Raw genomic sequence first — 12,555 nt, 5'->3', positions numbered from 1 at the left:
TGTGCCTATTTTCAGTTCTAAAAATGCCCCAAAATCGAATTTTCGCCAAATTTTAGAGATTTTGGTTTGAGAAAATCTTTGAAAAAATGGATTTTAATGCTTCAAAAATGTGCGAAAATCGAATTTTTTCACCAATTTTAAGACTAATTTTGGTGCTAAAAATGCAATTCAAAGCATCTGGAATGTGTCAATTCCAGAGAAATTCGACAAGAAAAATTGAATTTTTAACACATTTCATGACCGTTTTTAGTGCTAAAATTGCCTCAAAATCCATATTCGATGATATTTTGGTCTAAAAAGCCCTTTTCAGTGCTAAAAATGGGTCTTCTGGACCACTAAAATGTCTAAAAATGTCCCAAATTTGCAGCTACTCGCACAAAATGGACATTCTGCAGACGAAGTGGAGGAGAACGGTGGATTGGATGCCCTGGAACGTCTTCAAGAATCACAATCAGAATCGATTTACACTCAGGCCTACCGTATCATCACACAGTTCTTTGGCGACGATGAAAACGATGAAAATGGTCAGAATGATGAGAATTCTAGAGCTTCGGCTGCTGGAAATGCACAAAATCAGTGGAATTTCTAAGCTCCGCCCCCTTTGATCCATCTTTCATTTTTTGTTTTTTTCTCCTACCATTATCCCCCTTTAAATTGATTCATTTTCCTGATTTTCTAGGAAGCTCCGCCCCCTTTTCTAGGCTCCGCCCCCTTTACTCATTTCATGTCTTCCCCCTGCTCTTTTTTTCATCTTCAAATTTTTTGAATCTGGAGAAAATAAGCTACGCCCCCTTCTTATTCACCTTTTTCTTTTAAAATTGGTTTATTTGGCTCCGCCCACTTTTTGGCTCCACCCCCACCCGATGATTATTTTCTCATATTGATATGGTGACATCTCTCCCTCATGATTGTGTTTTTGTAAAATGAATGAAATTTCAGCGGAAATTTGGATTTCCAGATTTTTAGGATTCAGAATCCAGAAGACGTCAGGGATTCAGATGACGTCGTGGAGATCCTCAAAAAAAAATTCGAAAAAAAACGTTTTTCTAACAAAAACGGTAATTTCAGCGGAAAATCAAAAATTTGGATGCTGAGGATTCAGAAGCAGAAGACGTGGGGATTCAGATGACGTGGAAAAAATTCTGGTCCCCAAAAAAATTTTTTTTTCTAAAAGCTTTTTCTATCATTAAATGAGCCCAATTTTCTTTTCATCTCTTCTCAAGAAAGAATCACATGATTCTCGAAAAAAACCTGTAATTTTCACAACATTGCTCAGCTTTCTTTTCTCTTCTTTTTCCAAAAAATTTGAAAAACGAAGCCAATTTTCTTTTTTTTTTTCTTCGGAAAATCTCCACATGACTCGAAAAATCCAGTGAAATTGAGTCAATTATCCACTCCTTTTGGCGAATCTTTTTTCGTTTTTTTTTGAAAATGCAAAAAGTGGGCGGGGCTTATATTGGATTTTGTTGGTTTTTGAATTTTTGAAATTTCAGAGAATTTAGAATTCCAAAAATTTGGAAATTCCAGAAATTTCGGAAAGCTGAAAATTCAAAAATTCGAAAAAATCTGAAATTCCAGTAATTTGAAAATTTCATAAAATTCATAAATGTTTTATTCAAAGAAAAGTTGTAGTTTGTAGTCTTTGTAGCCTTTGTAACCTTTGTGTCTCTGTAGCCCCTAAACTACACATTCGCCAGTCAGTCATCCGCCAATCGTCCGTTTTCTTCAAAAATGGTAGTTTGTAGTTTGTAATCTCTATAGTTTGTATTTTGTAGTCTTTGCAGTCTTTGTAGTTCGTTGTTTTTGTAGTCAGCACTTTTTATAGTTTGTAGTCTTTGTAGGTCCTTAAACTGTCAGTCATCCGCCAACCTGCCGTTTCTTTGTAGTCTTTGTAGTTTTTGTAGCCACTGTAGTTTGTAGATTTTGTAGCCACTGTAGTTTGCAGTCTCCGAAGCGCCTCATTCATCCGTCAATCCCCCGCCAACTGTCCGTTTTTAATGAAAACTGTAGTTTGTAGTCTTTGTAGTTTGTTTTCAAATTCCCAATATTTTTTGGTCCAAGATAAATTTCCAAAATATTCTGAATTTCGCTGTTTCAAAATTTCCAATAGATTTTGTAGTTTCTAGAAATTCTGTCATTTGAAATTTTCGAAAATTTCAAAAAACAATAGCATTTCCGGAACATTCCGAAATTCGCGATTTCGAAATTTCCAGAAAGACTACAAGTCTTCGTAATTTTTGTAGTTTGTAGTCTTTGTAGTCTCTGAAGTTTCTAAAATTTCTAACATTTGAAAATTTCGAAAAATCTGAAATTCCAGCAAATTAAAAAATGTAGGACTTTCTAGACCAGAAATTCCAGAAAATTCTGAAAATCGCGATTTACAAAAATTCGAAAAAAAGTTGTAGGTTGTAGTTTGTAGTCTTTGTAGCGCCTAAACCATCCATCCATCCGTTAGTTAGTCATCCGCCAATCGTCCGTTTCTTTAAAAATTGTCGTTTTTAGTCTTTGTAGTTTTTAGTTTGTAGTTTGTAGTCGTTGTAGTTTTTGTAGTTTGTAGTTTGTAGTCCACCGATCGTCAGTTTTCTTCAAAAATTTCCCGATTTTTCAATTTTTCTGTTTCTTTTTTTTTTAATTTTTGGATTTTTGAAATTTCCCAGTTTTTGTTGGTCCCTTTCTCTTTTTTTTCCCATTTTCATTCAGAAAAATCCAGAGAAACTCAAAAAGTTTTCCCTCTATCCATCAAAAATTTTGCTCTCCTGACGTCTACTTTTTCTTCTCCCGAGGGAACAATATTCTAAAAAACGAAGAATAAGAAGAAGACATGGACATCTTCTTATTTCTCTTCAGAATTCGAAAAAAAGAAGACGTCAGGATATTCCGAAAAAAGTGCACATCCACTTCATTTTTTCTCTCGGCGGGAAGAAAAAAATGTTGACGAGATTTTGAAAAAAAAGGAGAAGAAGAAGAAATCCAATTTGCATAGTTTTCTTTTTTTGAAAAAGGCAGATTTTCTGAAAACTCCAAAAACACGGTTTTTCTTTTGGAATTTTCGCTAATTTGAAATTTGGATCAAAAACTAGATTAAAAAATACACATTTTGGAAAAAGAACCAATTTTCTAGCTCAACTGTGAGGTGAGATACAGCCGTTTGAAGTTTAGAAGGCGACAGACGCAGACAGCGAGACATTCTAACTGTCTGCGTCTCTCTGAAACTTGAAACGCCTGTATCTCAGCTCCCAGGCGGGCTAGGAATCTGGTTCTTTCAACAAACTGCGTAGGTTTTTGTGTAGTTTGTGATAAAAGTTTCACATTTTCGAAATAATCTAAATTATCGAAAACGTTCTGTGATTTGAAACATCCAGGACACAGTCAACCTGAAAACACACAAAAAATAACACTCAACAGTCAAAGTTTTGATTCTCTAGCTCGGTTTGAAACCATACAGCTGTTTTAGGTTTAAGAGGCGAGAGACGCAGACAGTTAGAGTGCTCTCGCTGTCTGCGTCCCTCCTGGACTTCAAATGACTGTATCTCGGCTCCCAGGTCAGCTAAGAAATTGGTTCTTTTACCAAAATGCGTAGTTTGTGATGTAGTTTTTGATCCAAAATTGAAATTTTCAAAAATTCTTTAATTTTTTTCTTAAAACTATGCAAATTTGATTCCTCTAAATATAAAAGTTTCACTGTAGATTGTAAATTGCAGTTTGTAGTTTGTAGTCTTGGACACTTCCAGAAAAAATCAAAAAGAAAATCCAAAAGAGAATTTCCAAAATTTTATTGTTGCCAAGCGCCCAGAAGGCGTTAAACCATGGATACCAAATTTCCCATATTTCGTTTTTTGCTGTTTTTTTCCCGATATTCAGATTATTCCGATTTTTTCGAAAATTCAAATTATTCGGAAATTCAAAAACTCTGAAATTCGAAATTCGGATATTCAGAAATTCAGAAATCTAGAAATTCAGAATCTCAGAGTTTCAGAATCTCAGAGTTTCAGAATCTCAGAGTTTCAGAATCTCAGAATCTCAGAATCTCAGAATCTCAGAATCTCAGAATCTCAGAATCTCAGAATCTCAGAATCTCAGAATCTCAGGATCTCAGAATCTCAGGATCTCAGAATCTCGGAATCTCAGAATCTCAGGATCTCAGGATCTCAGAATCTCAGAATCTCAGAATCTCAGAATCTCAGAATTTCAGAATCTCAGGATCTCAGAATATCAGAATCTCAGAATTTAAAAATTTCTGCATTTCTGAATTTATGAATTTCTAAATTTATGAATTTATGAATTTAAGAAATTCTGAATTTCTGAATTTCTGAATTTCTGAATTTCTGAATTTCTGAATTTCTGAATTTCTGAATTTCTGAATTTCTGAATTTCTGAATTTCTGAATTTCTGAATTTCTTAATTGCTGACTTTCTGAAATTTTAAGAATATCGGAGTTTCAGAATTTCAGAATGTCCGAAGTTTGAAATTTCTGATTTTCTGAATCTCAGAATCTCAGAATCTCAGAATATCAGAGTTTCAGGATCTCAGAATCTCAGAATCTCAGAATCTAAGGAACTAAGAATCTAAGACAAAATTTTTGTAGTTTGTAGTTTTTCAACCCTCTCAATTTTCAGATGAGTCAGAAATTCAGAAATTCAAACATTTCATTTTTCCCATTGCTCATCCCAAAAAAACGATTCTTTAAAAAATGATGGTGACCCGGATGTGTCTGGGTAAGAGAAAAGAAAATCCGTTTTTTTTTTTTCGAAAAAAGAATTTCACTTCCTTTTTCTTCTTCTTCTTCTGTTTCACGTCATCTATGGAATAAGGAAAAAAAGAGAGAAAAAAGGAGGAAAAAAGTATCAAATCACACAAAAAAACAGACGATTTTCACACATTTTGTGACGTCAAACAATGGGACCAAAGAAGGAAATTCTTGGGATGATGGTCCCAAAATTTTTTGGAGTTACTTTTTTTTTTTTTGGAAAATGAAATTGATATCTTTGAAACAGAGAACAGGATGATGAAAAAGGGGCGGAGTCAGAAATTTGGGAATTCTGAAAATTGGAAATTCAGAATTTCTAGAAATCGAAATTCTAAGAAATTCTGAAATACTGAAATTCAGGATTTTCAAAAATTCAAACATTCGACAATTTTTGAAATCTGGAATTTCTGAAATTCCGAAATTCAGAGATTTTGAAACCCTGAAATTCTAAGATTCTGAAATTTTAAGATTCCTAAATTCTGAAAGTTAGAAAAACTGAAATGCAGAATTCGAAATTTTAGGAAATTAGTTCATGGAAAACAAAATTTCTAGAATTTCAAGAAAATTCGAAAATTCGAATGAATGAAACCTACAGTAGTTGCTGGATGAGCTACAGTAATCCAAAGACTAGCTACATAGATCCTAATGAGAATATTTGCAGCTAGTCTATGGATTACTGTAGCTCATTCAGAGATTACTGTAATCTTGATGGATTCCTGTAGCTCATTTATGTTTTGAGTTCTGTGGATTACGAAATCTAAAAGCGCGATACAGTAGTCCACGTAGTACAGTAATCTGAAGAAGATGAAAAAGAAGCTACAGTTAGAAACGGAGTACAGTAATTCCAAAATTTATGAAATTCTGAGATTCTGAGATTCTGAAATTCTGAAATTCAGAAATTCAGAAATTCCGAAAATCCTAAAAATCAGATCATTTCTGGAATTCCAAAATTCTGGAATTCCAAAATTTTGAAATCCTGAGATCCTGAGATTCAGAGATTCTGTAATGCTGTAATTTAGAAATTCAGGAATTCAGAAATTTTGAAATTCTGAAATTCAGAAATTCAGAAGTTCTCTATTTCTGGGAAAATCGCATTTTAAAAATCGGAAAAAATCGCGAATTCCGAACTTCAATTTTCTGAAATTCAAAAATTCAAAAATTCAAAAATTCAAAAATTCAAAAATTCCACAAGAAAATTTTTAAAATTCAAAGAATCTGAGATTTTTGGATATTGAAACTTTCAAAAGTTTTGAAAATCGTAAAAAAAAAATTTCGGAATTTCAGAATTTTCAGACTTTTTAACTTCTATTTATGCCTCCCTGAATGTCAAATTTTTCGAAACTCAAAAGTCCGATATTTCGAATTTCAAATCTGAAAACTCCAATTTTTCGTTCCCGATTCTCTTTTCTTTCAAATATTCTCGATTTTTCAAACTTTTCATTCAAATCCCCGGCATTTTCAGAATTCTCACAATCTATAATTTTCTTTTCTCTCCTCGCCATTTCTCAATATTTTTTCTCCCAAATCTTCCATCCAATTTCCGAATTTCCTTCCAAAACATTTCACTTTTTTCTCACACTCCTTTATTTTTCCTAGTTCTGTTTTTTTTTTTGAAAATTCAGAAAATCCACTTAATTCTAGGGGGAAAAACTTGAAATGCGGAAGAGAAACGACAAGATAAGTGGGACCGGAGGATTACTGTAGCTGAGTAGAAATAGAAGAAAAGAAGAAGAAGACGTGACGCCTTCTATTTCAGATGACGTGGCGAAACTCTGAAATTCTGAAAATAAACAATTCTGAGTCATAATTGGATTTCTTTGGAAATTTTGGAAGTTTCGAATTTCCGCTTTTTAGAATTTTTCCGAGTTTCAAATTTTGAAAATTTCAGTATTTCATAGTTTCAGAATTTCAGAATATCAGAGCTTTCGAATTTTCAAATTTCAGAATTTTAGAATTTTTCAAGATTTTTTTGGAAATTTTCAAATTTTCAAATTTTCAGATTTTGTTGAAATTTCAGATTTTTCCGGGTTTTTCAGTTCAGAAACTTTCAGATTTCGCTTATTTTCAGATTTTCGAGTTTTCAGATTTTGAATTTAATTTTTAATTTTCGGATTCCTGAATTTCCGAATTTTGGAATCTCAGAATCTCAGAATCTCAGAATTTTAAAATCTCAGAATTTTAGGATCTTATCCTAATAAACTACAGTAATGCTATCTATAAGACTATAAGGATTACTGTAGCTTATGTAGCTCATTCAGAGATTACTGTAACTAGTCTATAGATTACGGTAACTCATTTAGGGATTACTTTAGCTAGTCTATGGAATACTGTAGCTCATAAAAGGATTACTGTATGTCTTATGGATTGATGTAGCTAGCCATTGGATACTCTATTTCGTTCATAGTTTGGTTATCTAGCGTTCCTGTAGCTCTTATGGATTACTGTAGTTTCTTGAATCAATAAACTTCTAATGGAATACTTTCTCAAAGACCTCCCATTTCCGCCTTTTCTCCAAATTTCAAAAAAACTACGTCATCCATTTTTTTAAACATTTTTTTCTAAAATTCAAAAATTCCACCCTCCAAAAAAAAAGAAAAAAGAGATGAACACCTCCATTTTCTTCGGTCCATTGTCTCATTTTTCTTCCTCCCCAGAAGCAAAAAATGACGTCGTGTTGCCCTTAGCTATATATTCCAAGCTCTTCTTCTTCTCCGACTTTTGTCTTTTTTTCCAAAAAAAATTCAAAAAAGAAGAAGAAGAAGAAGACGTCAACGTCTTCTTCTTCTTCCTCTCAGCTGGTTTTGGAAAAGAAGAAGAAGAAGAAGAAGAAGAAAATTTGATTTCGCCTCCGCCTTTTTTTCTTCTCGTCTTCTTGTCCTAGGCCACGCCCCCTTATCCTACTCCCAAAAAAGTTTTTTGGGAAGAAAGAAAAGGAGAAGAAGCTCCTTCTTTTTTTTCTTGAAAAATAAATTCCCCAAGGAGAAAAATCTCCTTGTCTTTTGTTTGGAAAAAATAGAGAACCTAGCCTGTGAATTTGGAAATTTTGAATTTTTCTGAAATTCTGAAAATCCGATGATTCTGAAAATCCGAATATTCAGAAATTCAGAAATTTCCAAATTCTGAAATTCTGAAATTCTGAAATTCAGAAATTCAGAAATTCAGAAATTCAGAAATTCAGAAATTCAAAAATTCAGGAATTCGAAAATTCAGAAATTCAGAAATTCAGAAATTCAGAAATTCAGAAATTCAGAAATTCGGAAATTCTGAAAATCCGAAGATTCGGAAAATCAGAAATTTCAAAATTCGGATATTCTGAAATTCTGAAACTCCGATATTCTTAAAATTTCAGAAAGTCAGCAATTAAGAAATTCAGGATTTCTTAAATTCAGAAGTTCAGAAATTCATAAATTCAGAAATTTAGAAATTCAGAAATTCAGAAATGCAGAAATTTTTAAATTCTCAGATTGTGAGATTCTGAGATTCTGAGATTCTGAGGTTCTGAGATTTTGAGATTCTGAGATTCTGAGATTCTGAGATTCTGAAACTCTGAGATTCTGAAACTCTGAGATTCTGAGATTCTGAGATTCTGAGATTCTGAGATTCGAAATTCTGATTTTTTTCAATTTTCTTTTTGGAGGGAGAAATGAACAATATCCTTACCATATTTTCCCTTTTTTTTCTTATTTTTTCCTTCTAGAAAAATCTAAAACTTTGAAAAAAAAAGTCTGAAAATTTTTTCGAAGTTTTCGAAGTTCAGATTTTTTCGAAATTTTGAATATTTTTTTTTTCAATTTTTCAAATCTTCAAAATGTAGAAGTTGGGCACAGAACAGCTTATAACTCTTCAGACATTTCCAACTCTTGACTTTTGGTTGTGAAATTTTTTTTGTGAATTTCTGAAAAAAAAATTTCAGATGACATCATCTGAAAATTCTTGTTGGGTTCAAAAAAATCTCTATGTTTCCCCTTCTAAACTGAAATTTTTGAAACAAGAGAGGAGGGCGTGTGAATCTCCCCATTTTTTTTGAAATCCGAGATATTTTTTTGCCCATTTTTTCCAGAAAAAAGAGCACAAAAAGAGCAAGAGACAGAGAAAAATTCTCACATACATTCTTCGAAAAAAAGTCTTTTTTTTAGGAAAAAAGAAGAGAATTCAGAAGACGTTAGAGAAGAAAAAGAAGAGAATAGGATACTAATTGAATACGTGTTTTTGGAAAAAGAAAGGAAACGCAATGGGATTCATTTTTACTCCCGACGAGAATCATCATTTTTCTAGGCCTCTTCTTTTTTGAAAAATGAGGAAAATCGATTATTCTGGAATTTTTTCCCATTTTTGAATCCTCCAGTTTTAGAATTTCAGAAATCCAGAATTTCAGAAATTTTAGAATTCTAGTATCTCAGAGTTTCAGAATTTCAGAATTCCAGAATCCCAGAATCCCAGAATTTCAGAAAATGAGATCGATTTGAGTGCTCAAAACCGTTTAAAAAGATGTTTGAACCGATTTTTTGAATTTTATGCCAAAAATCGATGAAAAAAATTCAGAAAATGTATATTATACAATTTTGGAATTTTTGAAATTTTGAGATTTTTGAACTTATGAACTTCTGAATTTCAAAATTTCAGAATTCTGGAATTTCTAAATTTCTGAATTTTTGAATTTCTAAATTTCTGAACTTCTGAATTTCAAAATTTCAGAATTCTGGAATTTCTAAATTTCTGAATTTTTGAATTTCTAAATTTCAGAATTCTGGAATTTCTAAATTTCTGAATTTTTGAATTTCTGAATTTTTTGAATTTCTGAATTTCTGAATTTCTAAATTTCTAAATTTCTAAATTTCTGAATTTCTGAATTTCTGAATTTCTGAATTTCCGAATTTCTGAATTTCTGAAATTCTGAATTTCCGTATTTCTGAATTTCTGAATTTCTGAATTTCCGAATTTCTGAATTCCTGAATTTCTGAATTTCTGAATTTCTGAATTTCTGAATTTCTGAATTTCTGAATTTCTGAATTTCTGAAATTCTGAATTTCCGTATTTCTGAATTTCTGAATTTCTAAATTTCTGAATCTTAAAATTCCAGAATTCCAGAAATTTCGATATTTTCTGATTTCATGATTTCGAGACATTTTTCGGAATTCAGAATTTTAGAATTTTAAGAATTTGAAAAGAATTTTCCAGCGTTTCCAAGTTTCCATTTGTAATGTTTCCAAATTTTCCCCCAATTTTTTGAATTTCAAACAATTTCCAAATTTCAGAAAGTTTCAGGATTCTGAAAATTGGAAAATTTGAAATTTCTGGATAATTTTCAGATTTGTCTTTTCTGAATTTTCCATTTTTTCATTTTCAATTTCCATTTTCCCCAATTTTTTCCCAAATTTTGAAATTAAAAAACTCCGAATATCTCGGCTTTCAGGAGCTCTAGAAAGCTGATTTTTAGACCAAACTTTGTAATTTCGTGTTTAGAAAAATAACAAGAAACTTTAAAAACAAATTTCTCATAAAAAAGTATTTTTTTTCAATATGCGTAAAAATGCTAATTTTACCCTGAAAATTGGTTCAACAATCAAGTTCCTAGCTCATCTAGAAGCCGAGATAGAGTCATTTGAAGTTTTTGAGGTGAGAGACGCAGACAACGAGAGCACTCTAACTGTCTGCGTCTCTCCTAAAACTTCAAATGCCTATATCGCGGCTCTCAGACGTCTTAGAAAGCTGATTCTTCGGTCAAAATTGACGATTTGCATTGTATTCTTCCTTCATTTCTGTCTGCGTCTCTCAAAATTTTCAAAGGCTGTATCTCGGCTCCCAGGAGTCCTAGAGCTCTGCTTTTTTGAACAAAATTAAAGATTTTCATTGTATTTTTCCGTCATTTTCATCTCTTACCCATTTTACGTCACAAAACTACCATCTGTTTCCTTTCGAAAACTTGTCAAACATGTGTCACGAGCCACATTAATTTCCAAGCTCTAAACCTCCTCCCAAAATTTACTTAACATTTTTTGCTTGTTTTACCTTATTATTTCACACGGGGAAGAACAAGAGAGAGGGAAATTCCAAAAGTAAATAAAGAAATTTGAAAAAGAGGAGCAATTTTTTGAAATGAATGGGTTTTTGAGAATTTTCCGAATTTCTGAATTCCTGAATTTCTGAATTCCTGAATTTCTGAATTTCTGAATTTCTGAATTTCTGAATTTCTGAATTTCTGAATTTCTGAATTTCTGAATTTCTGAATTTCTGAATTTCTGAATTTCTGAATTTCTGAATTTCTGAATTTCTGAATTTCTGAATTTCTGAATTTCTGAATTTCTGAATTTCTGAATTTCTGAATTTCTGAATTTCTGAATTTCTGAATTTTTGAATTTCTGAATTTCTGAATTTCTGAATTTCTGAATTTCTGAATTTCTGAATTTCTGAATTTCTGAATTTCTGAATTTCTGAATTTCTGAATTTCTGAATTTCTGAATTTTTGAATTTCTGAATTTCTGAATTTCTGAATTTCTGAATTTCTGAATTTCTGAATTTCACAAAATTATAGGATACAATTATCAATGTTTGAGAGCTCAAAAGTTTTCCGCTCTGGTTTCTCTGCGTATCTCACTCTCTCTCTCTCTCTCTCTCTCTCACTTCAAGAAATTCCAAGAAGACGTTGACATCTTCTTCTTCTTTTTCCCATTTTTTGAAATTCGGCAAAAAAAAAGCTCAAAAAAAGTTCCGAATTTTTCCCCGGCGTGGGGCGTCCTCCGAATTATTCAAAAAACAAAAAACGAGAGAGTATAGGAAAGTGTGAGACGCAAAGAAATCTCTAGACATGTGAGCCTTGTTTGAGCGTGTGTGGTTTTTGGGATTTTAGAGATTTTTTGAGGGAAGAAAATTTTTCTGACTGAAAAAAAAGATGTTTTTTGAGAGGATTTTAAGCTTGGGATTTTGGGTTTTTTCATCATTTTTTTTGCAGATTTAATTCTTGAATTTTAGGTTTTTCCCTTGTTTTTTCCTATTGTTTTGTGTGAAAAATTACTTCCAAAATCGATTTTTTTTGAAAACGTTAAAATTTACTTTCCCCCAAATAATTGGAAATTTTAAATTGAAGAAATCAGTTTGACTTTCTATTAGCAACCACTACTAACCCTACATACCACGGTAAAAAGGTTTTGGAATTTGAAAAAAAGAATTTGTTGGAAATTTTTCAATTTCTGAAAAATGCAGATTTCAATAAATTTTTTGGTCAAAAAATCAAGTTTCTAGCTCATCTAGAAGCCGAGATATAGCTATTTGAAGTCTTGCAGAGACGCGGACAGTTAGAGTGTCTCGCTGTCTGCGCCCTCCTCTTTACCCACACTCTCTCGCCTCCAAAACTTCAAGAAGCTGTTTCTCGGCTCCTAGGAGCCCTAGAAAGCTGGGTTCTGAACTCAATTGTGTGATTTTTTCTCCTATTCTTAAAATTTTAAAATTAAATAAAAATTATTTTCAACATTTTTTTCCAAATTTTTTTAAACAGTTGTGAAAAATACCCTGATATTTACCCTAAAATTATGTTTAAAAAGCAGGTTTCTAGCTTATCTACAAGCCGAGATTTAGTCAATCAAAGTTTTGAAGAGACGCAGACAGTTAGAGTGTCTCGCTGTCTGCGCCCTCCTCTTTCCCCACACTCTCTCGCCTCCAAATCTTCAGGGGGGGGGGGGGCTTTAACTCAGCTCTCAGGCGTCCTAGAAAGCTGGTTTTTGAACCAAACTTTGTAATTTTTTCACTTTTTCTCTCTGTTAATTTTTCCGATTTTCCCAAAATTCAAGTTTTCAGGAACTGCCAAAAAAGAA

The 12,555-nt window shown here is 32.2% G+C and overlaps 1 protein-coding gene across 1 annotated transcript in view; it reads left to right on the top strand.

Moving 5' to 3' along the window:
- CBG18785 overlaps positions 1-589 on the top strand; it is a gene marked incomplete at both ends in the record, with an annotated part of 2,827 nt that extends 2,238 nt beyond the window's left edge. The window contains one exon of the mRNA XM_045241361.1: positions 368-589. Coding sequence (XP_045096578.1) covers positions 368-589 — 222 coding nt within the window. The remainder of the gene's footprint in view (positions 1-367) is intronic.
- Between the last annotated feature and the right edge of the window lie 11,966 nt (positions 590-12,555).

Source organism: Caenorhabditis briggsae, assembly GCF_000004555.2.
Source record: "Caenorhabditis briggsae complete genome, chrI, whole genome shotgun sequence".
NCBI classification, from domain to species: Eukaryota; Metazoa; Nematoda; class Chromadorea; order Rhabditida; family Rhabditidae; genus Caenorhabditis; species Caenorhabditis briggsae.
This window is presented reverse-complemented; position numbering and strand designations above follow the sequence as displayed.